This window comes from Anabas testudineus, chromosome 3 (assembly GCF_900324465.2).
Source record: "Anabas testudineus chromosome 3, fAnaTes1.2, whole genome shotgun sequence".
Lineage (NCBI taxonomy): Eukaryota > Metazoa > Chordata > Actinopteri > Anabantiformes > Anabantidae > Anabas > Anabas testudineus.
This window is the reverse complement of record NC_046612.1, coordinates 12,818,221-12,838,743: the sequence shown is the minus strand read 5'-3', so window position 1 is coordinate 12,838,743 and position 20,523 is coordinate 12,818,221. Positions and strand designations below refer to the sequence as shown.

At 38.6% G+C, this 20,523-nt stretch overlaps 3 protein-coding genes across 4 annotated transcripts; all 3 read left to right on the top strand.

Moving 5' to 3' along the window:
- Window positions 1-13: 13 nt before the first annotated feature.
- On the top strand, window positions 14-8,535 carry LOC113174862 (interleukin-18 receptor 1-like). The gene is made up of 10 exons (XM_026379038.1): window positions 14-107; window positions 2,396-2,645; window positions 3,333-3,513; window positions 3,608-3,752; window positions 3,840-3,902; window positions 3,989-4,112; window positions 4,219-4,364; window positions 4,564-4,704; window positions 4,854-5,006; window positions 6,438-8,535. Exons 1-10 carry the CDS (start codon window positions 53-55, stop codon window positions 6,794-6,796), a joined length of 1,617 nt encoding a protein of 538 aa, XP_026234823.1. The 5' UTR covers window positions 14-52; the 3' UTR covers window positions 6,797-8,535.
- Window positions 8,536-8,959: 424 nt separating this feature from the next.
- LOC113173915 (interleukin-1 receptor-like 1) lies at window positions 8,960-14,130 on the top strand. Its single transcript, XM_026377499.1, has 11 exons — window positions 8,960-9,133; window positions 9,210-9,421; window positions 10,397-10,646; window positions 10,909-11,074; window positions 11,296-11,440; window positions 11,525-11,587; window positions 11,687-11,810; window positions 11,905-12,050; window positions 12,166-12,309; window positions 12,428-12,580; window positions 12,732-14,130. Exons 2-11 carry the CDS (start codon window positions 9,367-9,369, stop codon window positions 13,100-13,102), a joined length of 1,617 nt encoding a protein of 538 aa, XP_026233284.1. The 5' UTR covers window positions 8,960-9,133; window positions 9,210-9,366; the 3' UTR covers window positions 13,103-14,130.
- Window positions 14,131-14,406: 276 nt separating this feature from the next.
- LOC113174867 (interleukin-18 receptor accessory protein-like) lies at window positions 14,407-20,195 on the top strand. 2 transcript variants are annotated; one of them, XM_026379047.1, is made up of 12 exons: window positions 14,407-14,683; window positions 14,842-14,985; window positions 15,657-15,816; window positions 15,906-16,074; window positions 16,755-16,826; window positions 17,381-17,510; window positions 17,665-17,819; window positions 18,114-18,251; window positions 18,557-18,667; window positions 18,766-18,909; window positions 18,989-19,104; window positions 19,444-20,195. In XM_026379047.1, exons 1-12 carry the CDS (start codon window positions 14,649-14,651, stop codon window positions 19,675-19,677), a joined length of 1,608 nt encoding a protein of 535 aa, XP_026234832.1. In that variant the 5' UTR covers window positions 14,407-14,648; the 3' UTR covers window positions 19,678-20,195. The 2 variants fall into 2 exon arrangements, with proteins under 2 accessions (XP_026234832.1, XP_026234830.1); XM_026379045.1 differs by having other exon boundaries at window positions 14,409-14,683; window positions 14,790-14,985; window positions 19,444-20,194.
- The last annotated feature ends 328 nt before the right edge of the window (window positions 20,196-20,523 follow it).

Below are 20,523 nucleotides of genomic sequence, written 5' to 3'. Positions count from 1 at the left end.
CAGCTTCAGCTACAGCTTCTGACAGCCTTCATTCCTCAGGATCCTTTTAAAGATGATGGTGAACATTCTTCCAGTGGCTCTGCTCCCCGTCCTGACACTACTCACAGGTAAGAGAGTCACTTCAACATATGGACGATTACCAAGGTTGAGTGTTTAAGTCTGATGTTGGTTGATTCGTGTTGTAACAGATGAATCCAGGTGATGAATATTTGAAATTCAAAATAAGAATAAGCATTAACTTGTCAGCATCTCTTTAAGTGTTAATGGTACACTTGATCCAAACTAAATTCTGTTTTAAATTACATGTACATTACTTTCAATTAGAGTTTTTCTATTGTGTTCTACATTTATTTCGACTTTACTACATTTCAAAGGTAACTTTTGTACTTTTTACTTCATTACATTTTCTTAACAAGTGTATGTGGAGTAAGAGTTTTATAATAATAAGCTTATACAATAAAACATGTTAAATATTAAAACACTGGTTCAGAGTCCCACATTTTAGATTGTTATGAAGTGTTGGCAGGGGAAATAGTTACTGAGGTAATAACTGGTAACAACATGATGATTCATAATAATTCCACAGTTTCTGACTGACCCATGATTAGTTACTAGAGAACAGACTGCCATCAGTAGAATCAGTAGATCATAAGTAGCCTTCCTATAAAATCAAAGAAACACCTTCACGTGTCCTGCTTAACTCTGAATCATCTGCTTGGAGATATAAATGAGTAAAAGGTCAGTACTCGTGATTCAATCTGATGTATGTTTAAATGATAAATGGTTCTTATCAAGTAGCTGGTTTCCATTATCAAAAGAAAATAATCATCTTATTTTCCATAGAATTAGATGATGCAATTTCAAGAAAGTAATATATAAATAAAGTATGTAAGATTAACACAAGAGGGTTATCGCAATCTTACACAGTGGAAATTCATGGGTGTGTTGCTTCTGCATGACAGGAAATTGTAATATTAATATTTTAATATCAAATGCACTAAAAATATCACAAAATGTCAAATGTGTCATTTTAAATGTGAAATGTGATACATGACAAACAGCCCCATGTAGAAGGAACTCACAAGACCACTAGTCACCACGTCATTGTTTCTATAATCAAATCCTGTCTGAGATATGTTTTTAGTTACATTGGTAATTAAAAACATAGCAACACAATCGTACTATGTTCTGAAACAACGTCATTTCTTACATAAAAAAGAGGAAGTACCATATGTGTACTGCATCTGATTGTCTCAGAGTTTGTGTGGTGGCATCCACAGTCCTGTCTGTGGTCATCAATAAATATTGTCACATTGCTTAAGATTAGGGACAGATCATGGATTTGGGTAAATACATGAATTAACCATATTTCTAATCTATAATGGAATCATAATAACATTTCCTTTTGAACTTATTTCTGTTGCAAATGAGTTGTATATAAATATAATTTCTACGAGATCACGTTAGTAACAGTCACTCTAATGTAAAGAATTTTCAGTGAGCACGGGTTCATATGAAGATAGTGATAAGACAGGATCCCCTGGAGTCTCGATACTGATGGTAAATTACTGAGGGGCAACATGCAGCATCTCTGAGCTTTATGGAGGATGTGGTGATGTAGAAGAGCTGGCTTGTCCAATAGCAGGTCTGAAAACACAAGGGATGAATTACGAATTTAAACAATGACAGTTTGCGATTTACTGGCTTCAGATCAGTCTTCTGATAAGGTTAGATCAGGTAAAACTTTATTGATTTACAGAGGGAAACTCAGATGTTACAGCAGCATCAAAAACACAATAAAAAATATATCTAGACAAAGCTGTAATATACAGTATAATAACAGTACAGGATGACATGAATAATACCACTCTTAAGGCTGTACAGTGAATACAAATCTATAACAAGGCATGGGAGGATTACTGACAAGACCCATAGGGCCAAACCAATCTGTATGAGATGAGTGTGAGAGTCACAGAGCTCAGTTAAAAGATATAAAAAAATAAAACGACCACAGTTTTTATTTAGATTCAGAACTAAATCAAAATAACCAGGTTGTGGCTGTCCTAAAGTTTCATAAGTATAACACACACTTGAGAGGGAAACATATAAGTTACATCCAGAACTACATCATTTCTCTGCACGATGTCTGAACAGATGTCTGTTCTCATTTAAAAAACACTAACCACACAAATTTCCAGCTACTTTGCTAATATACACAGCATATCATATCTTTGACATGTCATTTTATGAGTCCATGAAGTAGCTATAGTTTTACACACACACACACACACACACACACACACACACACACACACACACACACACACACACACACACACACACACACACAAACACACACACACACAAAATCTAAAATGTGTGAATCTCATTGCAGGTGTGTCTCCCCTGAAGCCTGAGGAGATATATGTCAAGACAGGAGAGATGGTGGTGCTGCATTGCCCTCATTCCACGAAGCACAATCACAATGACAATAACAATGTAGTCTGGACAAGTTACACCACACAGGAGATGTATGTGATCAACAACAAGTCAGCTGGGCAGAAGCAGATGCTGATCGCTGGGAGAAGCCTTGTGATACTGATTGCATCAGTAAACCATGAAGGGAATTACTCTTGCTCTGTGGGGTAAAAAAAACCTCTATAGGCTTTTATATCTGAGTGTGATGTTGAACAAGACTATATATACTGTGTACAGAATAGTAGAAAACAATAGTGTGTGCATACAGAATAACATAGAAAACCCAACAACCCCACTTAAGCAGCACTAGGAGACAGTGGAGAGCAAAAACTCCCTTTAGAGGAAGAAACCTCCAGCAGAACCAGGCTCAGACTGGGCGACCATCTGCCTCGACCGGTTGGGGTGAGTGGAAAGAGGAGAGAGAAAGGAACAGCAGGCAACAAAAAAACGCAACAAGCAGCAAAACCAGTGGTCGTTAGGACCAGTAACTGCACTGTGGAGATACACAGCTCCAAGGCAGAGGAAACCTGCAGAGGAGAACAGAGAGAGGGCGACAGAGAGGACGAAACACAACTACAGGAGAGAGTAATGCTAAAGTTAATGACATCCAGTGGTAGCATTTGAATACCATCCATCCTGCTTTATCTCTTCATCATGGTGATGGAAATTTTCAGGTCTTGCCTAATGATGTCAGAATTATCTAGATGTAGACGTGGCACACTAAGAGGAAAATCAGCATTTTGAAAGGAGATCTCTGAATTCTTCTGTACTTTCACATTAGAGCTTTTGTAAAACATTAAAATGTATTTATATATTTAAATGAATGACCTTTATGTCTTTTACTTTAATAACAGAAATGCCAGCAGTCAGTTCAGGCTGACAGTATACAACACACAGTCCACAGAGAATGAAGAGAGGAACAAGTACTCGAAGACTTGTTATGCACCAGAGTCCTGCACACTGTCTTGTCCTGAAGTCAACATCCCTGATGTCAATACCCTGAATATGACCAGTAACCCTATTACATGGCACAGGGTAATTTTAAATGAGAGATTGTTGATTGTGAATAAAATGTAATGATGTTGTTTTTCTTTCATGGCTAAAACTTCATTTGTTTCCCGTTGTGCAGCAAGGTGACTCATCATCAAAAGATAGTTACTTCTCCAGTGTGGAAAAAGAAGACCATGGTGTCTACACCTGTACCAGATCTTACCAGTTTCAGGGTCAATTATATAACATGACCTTTACAGTAATACTTGATGTCCAACCACAGAGTAAGACACTTTCAGTCATTTTTTCATTATCATAGACTTCAACGTGTCTTTCTTTAAAGTTTTACAATTTACTGTTTTGTTCCACAGAAAAATCTGGGAAACCAATGATTCTTTCACCCTACAAAAGTGATGTCTTTTACGTAGATTTAGGTGAGCAGATTGATACACATGCAATGCTTGGCAGTAGCTTTACAATGTACAAGTTACAAACTTTGTTTAAACTCTGCTTTTTCCAGGATCAACAGTGGTCATTGACTGTAAAGCTGTTGTGCATTCAGACTTTGATGAAGTGTTCTGGTTGAGTGACACATCATTTGTGGAAACGAACGACAGCTTCCCAATTTTCTACAATTATACCATGTAAACGCTCCGCACTCGGCTGTGTTTGAAAGCACAAATGTTGTATGAGACACACATATGCACACATGCATATCACACATAACTCTGTTCTTTCCTTGCATTTTAGGGAAGATAATAACGTGGGAATAGATGTTACAGCATCTCTGGTCTTCAAAAAAGTGTCAGAGGAGGATCTGTCAAGACGTTACACGTGTAAACTGGAATCTGCATCTGAATTATCAAGCTTTGTTACTGTCACCCTGGCCTCAAAAGGTGTGTAAGGTGTGAAAGACAAATAAACAGTGTCATCAGTGCTGAGTTTATTCATATACTGTAGCTTTCAGCAGTGTTGTGTTCAGCTGTGTTCATAAAGCTCAGACTGCTCTGAAGTCACATTTAACTTTGATCTGACATGTTCCAGTCTACTTCTGTGAAGTGTACTGAAAGTTTAATGTTCATTATTTCTCTACAGTTTGTCCTCTTCCCCTCCTCCTGGCTCTCGGCATTGTGGGAATCTTGGTGGTGGTCATTATTGCAGTTGTTTACGCAAAGTTTAAAATTCATATCGCTCTTTTCATAAGAGACAATCTTGGCTGCCACAGCAGCACCTCAGGTGGGAGTCATATTTGTTTCAAGTAACATCTGTGTTAGCAGGTGTGCTGATATCTATGTTGTTTCTGTTTTAAGCAGAATCCAGGCCATAGATACTGTGGCTGTGAACTGTTGGATGGTGTGACAGAGTTGTGCTTGTTGTTTTTTTAGATCGAAAAAACTACGATGCCTTTTTGATGTGTTATGGAAATGAGACAGATGCAGGACTGAATGAGGACAACAGACAGTGGCTGAAAAGTGTTTTGGAGGAGAAGTTTGGTTACTGTCTGTGTCTCTACAATCGCAAGATCATACCAGGAAAAGGTATAGTAGTCTACTGCTACTGACTTTTATTACATTGATGTACCATAGATATAAAGTGCCTATAAAAAGTATTCACTTCGTATGTATGTTTTATCCTTTTATTAAATCAATCATGGTCAATAAAAGTTGGCGACTTTGACAAAGAAATTTCAGAAAAATACCTAAATACTGTCAAAGTGAAAACAAGCTTCTCTTTAAAATAACTGACCTAATCCAACAGAGTTCCAGATACTTGGTGCTAGTAGTCCCACAGTTAGTGAAATGGGGATTACCTGAGTGCAGTCAATGTGTCTCAAGTGATTGCAAGACACTTGTGTCTGGAACGTCCAGTCACTAGCTGTTCAGTATTCCTGGCTACCATTACACCATGAAGACAAAAGAACACTCCCAGCAACTCAGAGAACAAGAGAGGTCACTAACACACCGATGACCACTCTGAGAGACTGTAGGTACAACAACTACTGCCCGGGTTCTTTACCAGTCAAGGCTTTATGCAAGAGTAGCAAGGAGAAAGCCAGGTCATTAATAGGCATGTGTAAGACTCTAGTGAAAGAGGGTTATTTGGTCTGGTGAGAGCAAAAAGGGGCTTTTTGTCATTCAGACAAGACACTATGTTTGGCGCACAACAAACACTGCACATTACCACAAACACACCATCCACACCGTGAAACACGGTGGTGGCAGCATCATACTGTGGGGATGTTTCTCAGTAGCCGGCCCTGGAAGGCTTGCTAAGGTAGAGGGTAAGATGAATGTGGCAAAATATAGGACATCCCGGAGGACAATCTTACTCAGTTGGCAAGACAGGGCAATAACCCAAAGCATTCAGCGAACGCTACATAGAAATGATTTACCGACAACAAGGTGAATGTTCTGGAGTGGCAGAGTCACAGACCAGACCTCAATCCAATAGAGAATTTGTGGATGGACTTGAAAAGGGCTGTTTACACCCGATCCTCATGCAACCTGACAGAGCTTGATCAGTTTTACAAAGAAAAATGGCAAAAAATTCCAGTGTCCTGATGTGCAAGCCTAACTGAGACCTATCCACACAGAGTTGATGCTGTGATTGCAGCCAGAGGTGCATCTACTTAATACTGACCTGGGGGTGAAAATTAATGCAAACACTGATTACACCTTATATATTTTTATTTAATTGACATTACTTTGTAGAAACCTGTCTTCACTTTGACATTAATGAGGTATTTTATTCTGAAATTCTTTTGTCAGTCGCCAACTCTTATTGACCATGATTGATTTATGTTGTCAATAAAAGTATAAAACATACAATACTTTGTATAAGCACTGTAATTAACTTGATTTAATTATGCAATGCAGTCCCCCCATTTTTACCAGTTTAACACTTTTGATGTGAAGCTTTAGCTGTAGAACATGAAAGTAACATATCATCTGAACTGTGTTTTATTGCAGCTGAAGCTCAGGCAGTGTTAGACTGCATAGAGCAGAGCCAGAAAGTAGTTTTGGTTCCCACCACTCCAGATTGTGGTCTAGGTTCTGATGTTCTGAATGACATCCACCTAACCCTTGTGCAGCGGCAGTCTCACTTGGTTTTCATCAAAACTGAGAAAACAAAGGTGCCGTCATCAGGTTCAGTACCAGAAGCTCTAAAGCTTCTTGGTGAGACTGACTTTGTCACCTGGAAGGGCTCCAGCTCTATGATCCACACCTCCTCTTTCTTCAAGGAGCTACGCTACTATCTACCTGCCCCACAGCATCCAACAAAAACGAGGCTTTTGCCTCGAGAAGCTACCCACTATGATAACTGTTAAAACAGTCAAAACATGTATGTCTATGTTTCTAGTAAATGCCAAATGTACAGTACAGTATGTAATGTATATATATATGCAAGTCAGGCCTCACTGCAAGATGGTCGGCAGCTTTCCTTCAACCTAAGCTTTTTCATCTGGGACGTGTAAATGTCTTCACTGTCAGGTGTGGACAGGTGACAAATGAAGTGGTGGATATTCCAGACCCAGGTGAACAGTAGACACAACTGCCTTGAGTAAAGACAGTTCTGAATTGTTACAAATGCACTTTTTTGTCATTTCTGCTATACCAATACTTATTAATAAAGGTTTTTGATATCAACAGTATACAAAAAACAACTTTAACACACCTACTGTTGTTAATATTGTGATGGACAGGGGTCAGCACGGGAAAGAACACATCAGAACAAGCAGAAAATGCATTGTTGCTCCATGTTTGCTAAATAAGAAGGATGTTATTTGCTCCTTTACTGTAAGAACTTAGAATACAGGAGCTATGATAATATGTGAACCCACCTGATGTTTTTCCTCCACCTAGTGGAAGGAAATTGATATTTGCATCTTCAGAGACAGGATCTCCTTTAAAACAGAATTCAGTGTATTGTCATAACAATACACCACCTTTTCCACTTTCCATGTTGGCCCAATAAAATCTTCAACCTGGTGCCAATACTCGAAACAGTGTTTATAAAAATTGTGACTGTTTATCATCTTAGAAATAAAATGTTATGTCTCGATATTTGTAAATTTAGAGGTCAGATCACATTTCATGACCAATTTTAACAGAAAACCAGGAAAGTGAAAACAGTCCGCTGTCATTTATGCCAACAAGTTACAGTATTACAACCCCCATCTCAATCTCGATAGTAGTAGCGTGTCTAAGGTTTCAATATTTCACCCACAACATTTTGAGGAAATTTGATGAAACAGATACACAGAAAAATAAAGATCTTAAAACTAGATGTTGAGTGCTTAGCTACCACAGGAAACCGTCTTGATGATCTATCTCAGTGGTGCAACATGTTGACAAATATGCAAATAAATGCTAAATAAATTAAACATGCAGACAGAAACGAAATTAAGTAAACCCATTGTTAATTCCTTGACAATAATTGTGAAGTTGTATTAAATCAGCTGTAGTTTTAAAAAATATTTTACAAACAGTAAATAAGATCTTGCCACTGTCTTGTTTTGCAGATTTAGGGTCAGCGTCAACCACACTGACAGACACAGAAAAAAATGCGTTTCCTGTGACTTCTCTGATGAAAATTTAAAGTGAATAACATCTAAGTGTCATTTGTACTACACTTGTATGTAAAATGATTTTGCTAAACTGTACTAAATGTTCTGTTGGTCTGTCCTATACAGATCTTGAACAGCAACAACATGTTAACATACAGTTCTTTCACCCACATAGTGTAAAAATATATAAAAATGTCAGAGTGCTACTTCAGAGTACATTATAATCATTTATTCAGTGGATGAGCAATGCAGTCCCCCATTTTTACCAGTTTAACACTTTTGATGTGAAGCTTTAACTGTAGAAATTGTTGGATGAGCATTGAGAATACTTACATTACTAGTTTCTCAGCAGCAAAGGCAATAAGATGAATAACTGGTTACTTACTTATCAGCTGCTAAACTTGCTTGTTCTTGGGAATAATGTCCAAGAACAATAATAATAATTCCAAAGAACACAATCTTGACTGAGCTAAAACAATATAATACCATGAATAAACGTCAACTCCCTGGAAAATGAGTCATATAGTTTTTTCAGACGCCAACAGGTTTCATTGTAAAAGTGAAAATGAATGTGACATGCTGGGATTTAGCTGGACCTCATTCTGCTGAAGTACTGGATCTAATTATGATTCTAACTTTTTTGTAATTTTTGCTGTGTCTCTTCTCTACTTGAGTATTGTCAGTTCCTGAAAATTGATACTAACCCTAGTAGTTAGTATTAGATCAGTATATGTAAAGTATGATCAGTCTATACTGATAGAGTTTAACACTCATTCACTCTTTTTAAGATTAAATTCTATCAGAGCACTTGTTAAACTAGTTCATCTCCCTCATGGTCTGGCCTGTTCAACCAGTTTATCAGCTGGGTGAAGGTGCTGGTTGAATCTCCCCAAAGTAAACCATTTGAAATGAGTTGAAATAGCAGCACAGCTTTCCACGCACCAGGGGCTGCACCTTTACGCAGACGCGGGTTTCCCGGCCACTTTCTCTAGTTTCCAGATCACAGCCTGCGCCCCTGCTGACTCGAAACTAGACACGAATCCACTTGTTTATCTTGACTTTCATCATGGAGGAAATAGAAAAACAACAATAACACTGGTAATAATAGCAAGTGGTGACAATGCGAAACATATGGAGAGTAGTGATGTGGAAAGTAACAGGAATATTTTTGCAGGGGCTTCAGCCACGACGCGACGCTCTTCCTTCACTTTCGCTTTTATCCGCGCACAGTGTGATATCACTTCATCAGGGGGAATCTACCCGGCAGCTGTCATTCATGAAGGCTGCGTCCACCTGGTCGTTATTTAGTGTTAGTGCTGCAGACTTGAATCATGATGGAGAAAGCGTTTGTCCTCCTCCTGCTTCTCCTCCACACATCATCGACAGGTAAAAACGTGTTCTCAGGACGCAATGAATGAACTGTGAGTGCTGGAAACCCAGAAGTAGACATAGTGGAAGTAGCCTACTGTTGAGCAACTGTCAGGCCTACAAGTCACAAGTTCTTCATTATTTTTATTTAAGTAAAATTAGTTTCATTGTGGATGTTGCAGCTGGCACAAGAGAAACTATTTGAAATAAGCTACTTTATATTCTGCTGGCTTTGAATTCACCAAAGATTCAAAGGTCTTGCTATAATTAGAGTCACTTGTTATAGTTGGTTGTCCTTAATTACTTTCTACTGTTCTACAGTACATTAAATTAAAATTAAGTTAAATATGATTCAGGCTAATGCCAGTGAAAGATAATACCATTTATTTCCACAGCGGTTCTGGACGCCACAAATTAGAACCAGCACAAACAGTTTATTTTTGTTTCTATGCATTCATCTGTGAAAGGTTACACAAATATTTGGTATACTCTCATTAAAATTTTTCTTTATTCTAAATCACAGAAAAGTGATGTCTTCCCTAAACCTTACTTCTTTTCAATCACACTAAAATCACAAGACTGAAGACCAAGAAACTAGGATGTGGTTAAGAACTCAGTTGCTGACAGACACTTTGCTGACAACAAGAAATTCACACTTGGTCTAGTCTCAACTAGACTGGACGTAACTACTCAGTGCTGTAAAAATCTTAAACCAAGGGAACGACTTCTTAAGTCCCGTAACCCTATTTAAATCTCTGTAAAGGCAGCACCTTTACATTTTAGAAGTGATTTATTTCTTTTAGTCACTTAATTGGAACCAAAATTGTTCCAGTGTGCAAGGATGCTGCGTTCCACTGGTACTTGTTAAAATGACTATATATAAATGATGCATTAAAGAAATTATCTTATTTATATTTAGATGCATCCGTCCACACGTCTGTTTGTGTAAGTTTTGCACAGTAAACAAACATTTACAACCACATTCTTTTGCAGGTGTGTGTTCCTCAGAACCCGAGGAGATAAACATCAAGGCAGGTGAGATGGTAGCTCTGCAGTGCCCCTATCAGTCTCACAGTGGTGACACCAGATGGGTCTGGACTGCTTACACCCCCCAGGAGATGGCTCTGACCAGTGACACGTCATGTGCTAAGCAGGGGCAGATGGATGTGCTGGTTCATGGACGGAGCCTTGTGTTTTTGAGAGCATCTGTAAAGCATCAGGGGAACTACTCCTGTTCTCTGGGGTACAGTTCAATCACACAATGATCCTGACTTATGTTTGTACCCAAACATCTTATATTCTTATATTGTATGTAATATGTGAATGAATTAGTATGAGTCATATAGGACAAGACAACCAGGAGAGTACACATTCACCTGATAGTGGTTTCTTCAAGTACAGCTTCATTGGCACACTGCCCTTTTTAACTTTCACATTCACACAGAGTGGATATCATTCAACATTGAAATGAAACCTTTATATCTTTTACTTCAACAACATAACAGGAATGCCAGCAGTCAGTTCAGGCTGACAGTATACAACACAGAGAATAAAGAGAAGTTCTCGAAGATTTGTACTGCAGAAGAGTCCTGCACACTGTCTTGTCCTGAAGTCAACATCCCTGATGTCAATACCCTGAATATGACCAGTAACCCTATTACATGGCGCAAGGTAATTTTAAATGAGAGATTGTTGAGTGTGAATTTTACAAAGCTGATGTTTGAGTGCGGGTAAGATTTTGGTTTTATAGAAACTGTGGTCAGGTGAGATGTCTGGTGGAGATTTTCTATGGTTCAATCATTTTGAGTTATTACACACCACATTCTGTGGTTTTGGGAGATTTAAAGCTTAGTTTCAGTAACCTAATGCCTAAAAATTGATCAAATTTATAGGAAGGTGAGTCTTTGCCAAACAATGGCTACTTCCAGAGTGTGGGAAAAGAAGATAAAGGTGTCTACATCTGTACAAGATCCTACTTGTATTGTGGTGAAAAATATAACATGACCTTTACGATGGTGCTTGATGTCAAACCAAAAGGTAATAAAGCACTTGTTTTATACATGTATGTTTATCTTCATTTATTTTGTTAAATTATACAGCGTTTCTCCTGTTTTTGTACAGAACCCAGGAAAACTGAAGCAATCACTTCGCCCTATAACAATGATGTATTTCGTGTAGATTTGGGTGAGCTTCAAATTTGCAGCATGGACACACAAACGTACAAACATACCGCCATTCTAAATGAAAACTTTTAAATGCTGTGTAAAACTCTGCTTTTTCTAGGCTCAGTGGTCGTGATCGACTGTAAAGCTGTTGCGTATTCAAACTTTACTGAGGTGTTCTGGTTGAGGGACACATCATTTGTGGAAACGAATGACAGCTTCCCTGTTTTCTACAATTCCACAGAGTAAACACAAACAATCCAGCTCTCACAACCACATAGATATCATAGCTAACATCCGTGCTCATGAATGTTCCCCCATCCCTTTGTTCCACTTTAGGGAAAAAAAGATGGATGAAAGAAAGATTACAGCATCTCTTGTCATCAAAAAAGTGTCAGAGGAGGATCTGTCAAGTAAATTCACCTGTAAACTAGAGTCAGATTCCCAGATGTCAGTCATCGTCACCATCACCCTGGCCCAAAAAGGTGGCTGTGAAAATGATTTATTTGAATATTTGATCTAATATTTTATCTTTCATCAATTGGCTTTTACTCAACAGCGAAGATTGTCAAGTTCAAGATCATTTTATTCTCTCCACAGCTCGTCCGTCCTATGTCTCCCTGGTTGCTGCCATTGTCTCCATAGTAGTGGTGATGACTGTGACTGTAGTGATCTATGTGAAGTTTAAAATCGATCTCACTCTTTTCCTACGAGACACTCTTGGGTGTCACAGGAGCCCCTCAGGTGGGAGTCATGTTTTTTGTGCTATACCATGTTTGAGGTTTCAGTTTTTCTCTTTTTGAGTCTGCACTGGTTGTGACAGCAATGTCAGAGCTGTTGTTGTTTGTTGTTGTTTGATTAGATGGAAAGAGCTACGATGCCTTTTTGTTGTGCTATGACAGCGACACAGATGCAGGACTAAAAGACTGTGACAGAAAATGGCTGGAGAGTGTGTTGGAATCATCTTATGGTTACAGCCTCTGTCTTTATGATCGTGACATCTTACCAGGAAGAGGTATGATATTGTACTTCTAATGACAAAACCATTTGTAGGTTACATCGGCATATTGTAGGTTAAATTTATTTCGTTTTTTCCTTGTTCACTTTGAAATAGTTATAATTGAAGCGACAATCTATAATATAATCTGAACTGTGGTTGGTTGCAGCTGAAGCTCAGGCAGTGTTAGACTGCATAGAGAATAGCCGGGCAGTGGTTTTGGTTCCCACACCCCCAGACTCGGGTCCAGGGTCTGCACTCCTGAGTGCCATCCACGCAGCCCTTGTGGAGCATCAGTCTCACCTGGTTTTCATCAAAACTGAGGAATCGCAGGTGCCATCATCAGGTTCAGTAGGAGAGGCTCTTCAACTTCTGGGCGAGGCTGGAGACTACGTCACATGGAAGGGCAGCAGCTCCCTGACATCCTCGTCCTCCTTCTTGAAACAGCTTCGGTATTATCTGCCAGCCCCACAGCATCCACCAAAACATAGACTTTTACTTCAGACAGCACAGGATGTTACATCGGGGTTAAACGTTTAGCCATGTCAGAATTCATTTCCTCTAAATTATCAATTTTCAGATAAATACTATATATTGTATTTATTATGAAGAGTAATTCCATACATTTCCTGTCAGATATAAAAACCTGTCAAAATGTGTCCTGTTAGACTAACAGACAGACAGTCTAATCTTGTGTATGCTTATGCAGGCCTTCTGTGGAAAACATTTACATGGAGATTTTATTTTTTTTTAAACACAGCACAGCAATCTGTGTTCTCTTAAACAAAATGAATATCTGTAGTCCTTGTTATCTTGTTCTTCATCCTTTCCTTCTACGGATAATACATTTTTATTTATTTCAAATCATTGATTTTTATTTAAAACCACTGAGTTGTGAACTGACTTTTTTCTGCCTTGTTCAGGAAAATTAAACACATTTACTATGAGGTAAACCAGCTGTACTCTCACCATCCAGGAGGCAGTGGAAAGGTTTTCAGATGAAACAGATGATACAATAAGAAAAAACTGTGCTTGTGCTGCTCCATGTCTTCCTTTGGTTCTTGCATTATAAATCACATTCTGTTTTAAGTTTCCACAACTTTTTCACCAAACCCTCTGGAATTGTAAAGGAAAATAACTAAAGGAGTTTCAATTTAATCAGTTATGTAAATAATGATATGTCTTGACTAGACTGAAATGGATTTATGTTTATTTCATAAAATGTTACAGTTTGGTTATGTTTTGATGCTCACTTTCTGGAAGATTTTAATCAATTTGTGTAACAACCTGTCAAAACTGTAATGTGTAACTAGAGTTCATTAATGGTTCACAGTGTTTGAGATCACACCACTTTACGACATTATGTTGTGGTGTTGAATGTATGTGTGAATGTGGTATTAGAAACAAGGCCAGTCAAAGTGCAGGTGTGCCCCAGGAACTCTGCCAAGTGCAGCTTAGCTCTACTTGTGCATAGGCATCATGTTTTCGCTTTTCTAAATTTAATATTGGAAAATTGTGTTTGTGTTCCCCTTGTGTCATGGGGATTTTACCATAAAAAAGCATATCTGCCTGACATAAGTGTCTCTTGTTGTATCATACTATTTTAGACCTTTGTATTATGGTTCTTAAATGTCAGAAATATATTTTACATTAGTTAAGCTAGGTTGTTACAGTTGGCATTTGTTTTCACACCATGATAAGCTACAACATAACATTACCAAGAAACTGCACTTGACATAGGAAGTGGCTAACAACTAACAGGAACACAAATATTAGTTTCCAGTGAAATTGACTTCAGACACAACCCAACAGGAAACTGTGTGATACCACCTACTGCAACATCGATATGTCCTGTGAATGTGTTGCATCAAATGAGTTGCCGCCTTTGGGGAACTGACATTACAGACGGCAAAGAGAAAATACCAAGAAAAGTGGATCTGATACTGGTTAAAATGCTAAAAATATAGAAGTCCAATGTCAGTGATGTCATGACTGAGCTCAACAGTTATTTGTTACCCACTTAGAGTCAAGGAATGCAAACGGGATTCATTCTGACTTATCTGATGCTTCCTGTTTTCTTGGAGGGATGCTGTGTGGGAGGTCATCAAAAGAGACAATCAGGTATTTGATTTGAACACAAAGTCACACAGGAATTGCTGATGTGAGTGTCAATGATTTTTCATTTTTTTTAGTTCTGTTAACTTGCTACTGAAATATGACTCTGCAGCAAATGTAGATCTCTGGGGTCGTCAACTGAAAACTACAAATCTGCACTTCAGAGCTGTGGAGGGGGAAATGTTCATGGTGCCATGCGTAAATGTGACTGGAGTATGCAGAGAAAGAAGTAAAAGCTCACCTATTACCTGCGGGAACATGTTTCCAGCTAAGGCAAACCACTCTGGAAATTACACATGTGACACAGGGTAAATAATAATTTTTGGTATTCTTATTATAACCTACTCTATTAACACATGACTTGGCCTTTTGAACACAGTGAACTGTGCATTTGGTCCCCATGTTTTATCCTGGAGACAAGTGAGGACACATTAAGCAAGTAGTTACGCATCCCTCACAATATGTGATCAAGTGAGTATTGGCCTGTGGTTACACAACCATTCAAAATGCACTTATTGTTTTCAGTTAAACTATAAATTGAACTCAAAATCTGATGTGCCTTGTTTTTCCTGGTCGGAAGATCAGCCTGTCAAAAGCCCTCATAATTTAGGGCCACTGGTCTGTAGTCACTGAGGATCCTGGGAAATCCATTGAAAAAAATATTAAATTTGTTGGCCCGGTCCATAGTCCTCTCAGTCACCTGGACTTTTAGCCAGTGATAGTCTGCATGTCCCTCCACACCTCCCGGGTGTTGTTATGCTGAGGACTTTGTTCCAGTTTCCTCCTGTCATTCACGATGGCTTTGATGTCCTCAGTGACCCAGGTCTTGAGGGTACATGGGAACATAAATTAATACACATCAATTAATACACATTTTCATGTCTAAATCGTTGATGCTATGTTTACTAAATTCATCGAAAACACTAAAAATGTATGACTACATGAACCACTGTCAAGTGTTGGTGTCTCTGCCGTGCAGCGGCAGCAACATGTTTTTGTTTCTACAGGTGGTTGAGAGGAGCAGTTTGGGATGCGTCGATCCTAAGGAGAGTTCGAAAATCCTGCTCAACGCTCAAGGTGGAAATATTACCTGCCCGGGTCGCAGCTGTATGAACAATTCAGATGTGATATGGTATAAGGTGAAGCACACACCCAAGAAGGGTTAACCGTTTCACAACAGAAACATCCACATGACAGCAACAACTCAGACGTGTGTACTTTCTTACAGGGCGACAGAGCTGTGTCTAAGCAGCGTAGAGCCCTCTGTGAGGAGGATGGGAGGTTGCATCTGTGCCAAGTCAGGGAAGTTGATACTGGTGTGTATTTTTGTGATAGACAAATTATTGAGCAAGGAGTCATATGGACCTTCAGGAGAGCTGTTAGCGTCAAAGTGATACGTAAGTATGTGCGTGTAATGACTAAGTATGCAAAAACACACAACGTGTCTTGAAAGAGCTGTGTTAACACCATCACCCACTTTTGCTAGTTCTGGTGGCAGCATCAATCGAACAGCTGGTCAGTGAGGAGTTCACCATGAAATATTCACTGTCTTTTCTTTTCATTTTCATCTACTTTGTAGGGATTAGTGTGTCCCTGCTGTCTTAAAATAATTCTAATCTTTTGACTTTTCGAAAAACATGAGGTTGGCATGTTATTGTGCTTTTCAGTCTCTTCACCATTTTTTTTTAAATTGAACTCTCTCTAAACTACCTCATAGCTCTGTTCCTTCTAACCCCAAAACCACAGAGGTTCCGCCTCAGCAGGAGTTTATGGCTGTTATCACGTATGACATTAAGCAAGATTTAAGATAATGACTTGTTGCAATAGGGTTTTTTATCCATCCTCATGAGGCTGAATTACACAATGCGAAGGATGAACTGCACCCTAAATAAGTTGCTAGTCTACAGTATATTGAGCTTATTCTTTTGTTTTCGTTTTATTTTAAGTGTTCATGGAACAAAGCACCTGAGAGTTTGTTGTTGTTTGTATGTTGATGCCTCCCAGCATATAAATTGTGCTTTCTTACATGTTGTGCAACCATGTGTTGATGTAAAGTTTCCTCTTTATTGTGCAACAGCACATTATGCAGCGAGTTACCCTCCTAAGATTGTGGATCCTGATGCCAACGCAACCAAGGAAGTGGAGCTTGGTAAATGCATTCAAATGGCTATACTTTGTATACTCACTAACTCAGAACTAATTTAGATTGCATACAGCTTTCAGATGTGATGGTTTGTATTTGTTTATGATGCATTTTAAATGCACGTGGCATTGCTGTGGATTATATTTACATATTAAACTACAGTCCTGTGGTCCTTAAACCTCTGAATCATATGTGCCACTCTAGTCACAGGATCACCAAGCTGCTTGGAGATGGTCTTACAGCCTTTACCTTTAGCGTGTTTGTCTATCTTTTATTTGTCTATCTCCTGAGACAACTCTCTTTAGGTTTCTGTGGTCCATGTTCAGTGTGGTACACAGCACAGTGACCACTTTTTAATTGTTTAATAGACAGCACCATCATTTTGACCAGGCCAGTTTCATTACTTTGTTTATGAAAAAGTTAGTTAGTGAGTTAATTTTTGTAAAATTGTTCGTTTCAACTTACTTACTCAAATTTACTTTTGTCAGTTTCAAGTTATTTCAGTGTCACTCAAGGACATTAACAGCTTCATTTTAAAGCTTGTTTTGCTCTTATTCTAGGGCAGACTTACACTTTGACTTGCGAGGTACATTTTCCTGTTGAGATATATGTTCCAGCAGTCGTGCGATGGTTCATGAATTACGGTGGGAATATGAAAAATATGACTCCACTACACATGGAGAAGCCACAGTGAGTCATTATATTCAGTTTTGCCAACAAGTAACTGTTCTGCACTTTTAAGGTAGCCTTGCATTTTTATTTGGTTTCCATAAAACTTAAAAACAGGGATTCAGCTTGACCTGTGTGGTAAGTTTACTTTTGTACTTTTCTTTCCCTGATTCAGGCACAATACAAAGATATTTGAAGAGTGTATTGTCATACAGACAGCCATCATAGAAGAAGTGACTCCACAACATCTGAACCACACGTATACCTGCATTGCCAGTAACTCTGTAGGAAACAGCAGTGCCACTATTAGCCTTAAGAAGAAAAACAAAGGTACTGTTGTTTCTATTGTCACTGTTATCCCTAACTAATACCTAATGTAATGCCTAATACTAAAATCTGGTAAAAATCAAGAAGTAATATCCTTTTTCATTTTCCTTCCACTGCTCTCAACAGCAGTTTTTTTGTAAAAAGCTCAGATAAACTTATCTAATCATGAAGAAATAACAAATTAGCTAGTGATAATCAGTTTAAAACAAAGACGATTGTACCGTTCCCAAGTCAATTATTGACACTTTCAATTTATAATACAATCTAATGTGTATTCTAAATGCTTTTTGGTTTCAGTAAAATGGCCGTCACTGGTTGGGTATCCCTTTGTGTGTTTGCTGTTGGTGACGGGAGTGGTCGTTATATTGCATGTGAAATGGCTGGAAATACAGCTCTTCTACAGATCCCACTTCCAACATGGAAAACACGATGAAGGTCAGAAAGCAGACACACATATACACACAGTATGAAGTGAAAATCCACAGGCAACCTCAGCCTGTGTGCATATGCTTCTAGATAAAGCTCTACCACAAAATGAAGATGCAATTTCATTTTTTAAAAATGACATTATTAAATACATTTAAACATTACAACAGTACAATAAAATAGTTGTAATCTAGTGCACGTCAGTCTTAATGTACTGCTAATTAATCTTATTACAGAAAATACACCACATATCTAAGATCAGATCTAATGTTGTGGTGTCAAACCTGTCTTTCACATCTCCCAACATCAATCAGATGAGAAAGAGTTTGATGTGTTTCTGTCGTATGTGTGGAGCCCTTCGTCAGCAGAAGTGGAGGGAGGTGCGACTCTTTCTTTCCTGTCAGGACCTGACAATGACGAGGAAGGTAGGTCAACATGATCAGTGTATGATATCTGTTTCAAGTACCCAAGTACCAGGTTTTCATGTACCTATACACGACAATAAACTAACTCTTATTCACAGCACGTCTATCTTGGATAAACCCACTCAATATTGAGGAAGGTGGATCCATCCAGACGCCACTAGAAGTCCTGCTACCCCAAGTGTTAGAAGTCCAGTGGGGGTATCGCCTCTGTCTATTGGAGAGGGATGTGCTTCCTGGGGGAGGTGAGAAGAACAATTTTATATGTGAATGCATGTGTGTTCACTGCAGAGGTAGTTGATAAGTTTCTATTTGGTATTGCAGCTTATACCAATGACGTGGTCAATGCAATACAGAGAAGCCGCATGCTCATCTGTCTCCTGTCAGCTGACTATCTTTGTGACAGCAATGCTGTGTTTGTACTGGAATCGGGAGTCCAGGTAAGGCCTACATAAGGAAACTAGATCTCTTTTAAAGACTTGTCTCATTTGTCCCTTTATTTTTGTAAGGTATGGTTACACCTATTGAGCTTCAGGCTTAATGGCTCAATAATAATAATTCCCCTTATTACTCTGCTAATGAAAACCGTAACTTAGATTGGTTGGAAATTTACACTAAAACGTAACATAACATAACCCACAGAGAAAACCACTAGTTTTCTGATTCAGGAACTGACTCAGTTCTAGTTTCCGCTCAGTTATCATTTGAAATCACTGTTCTTATGGCTCACTCAAAAGACACTATTCATTAACAACTTGCCACTTGTTACATATCTTCAGGCTTTGCTTCAAAACTCTGCCCTCAAACTCCTGCTAATATGGACCAGCAAACCAGCCAAATCTCTCATCCCACTGGAACCTCCGCTGCCTACGATGGTCCAAAGGGCCTTGATGGTGTTACCCAGTCTAGACTGGACCTCAGGAAAATTTTCTAGAGGAGCCATCTGCAGTTTTTGGAGGTCTCTGAAGAAGGCCATGCCCAAGCACAGAGAGCAAAGCTGGTTCCATGCATGAAGGAATGATCAGACTGTGTTACCAGTAACATTTGTACAGTGTGAACGTAACATGCAGAATATTGTTGCAATATTTATTTTATGATGCAGATATACAGTTACTATTACTAAATTATTTTATTTAAGTTGTTTGCAGGCAAACAAGAGACTTGAATGGATAATTGTGTCAAGAAATTTCCCATTATATAGTGATGGTAAATCTGAATTTATTCTTTTTTCATGTGGGGGGAACCAAAATTAAATGTCAGTAAACTGTTAAAAAAACATGACAGTGTATCAACTATACAAATTATTTAAAAAATATTTAAGGATTTGTAAAGTGGACAAAATAAACAACTAAAACAAAACAGAGTTTTCAAAACGAGCGCTACGGAAATAAAGACTTGGCCTTTCTATGGTAAAATAAGGCATAGTTCATCATTTACTGTTAACATTTACATTTAGTCATTTAGCAGACGGTTTTATCCAAAGCGACTTACAAGTGAGGAACAAGGCAAGCAAACAAAATCTAAGTCAAGATGAAACAACATCAAAGAAAAGTGCTATCAAAAAGTGTTTCTGTTTCAAGAGATGTGAGAACGAAAGAGTAGAAAAGTCCCCCTTTTTTTTATTTAAGTGCACAGGAAGATGCGGATGAGTTCTGTTTTCAGCAGTTTTTTAAAGATTGCTAGTGAGGTGGCTGAGCGTGCAGAGATAGGCAGCTCATTCCACCATCGTAGGATCACTGAGCTGAACAGTTTTCCTTGGTGTCGACTGTGTGGTGCTGGTACAACCAGACGACGTTCCCTGGTTGAGCGCAGTGGACGGGACGGGATGTAAACCTGAATGATTGAACTGAGATAAGATG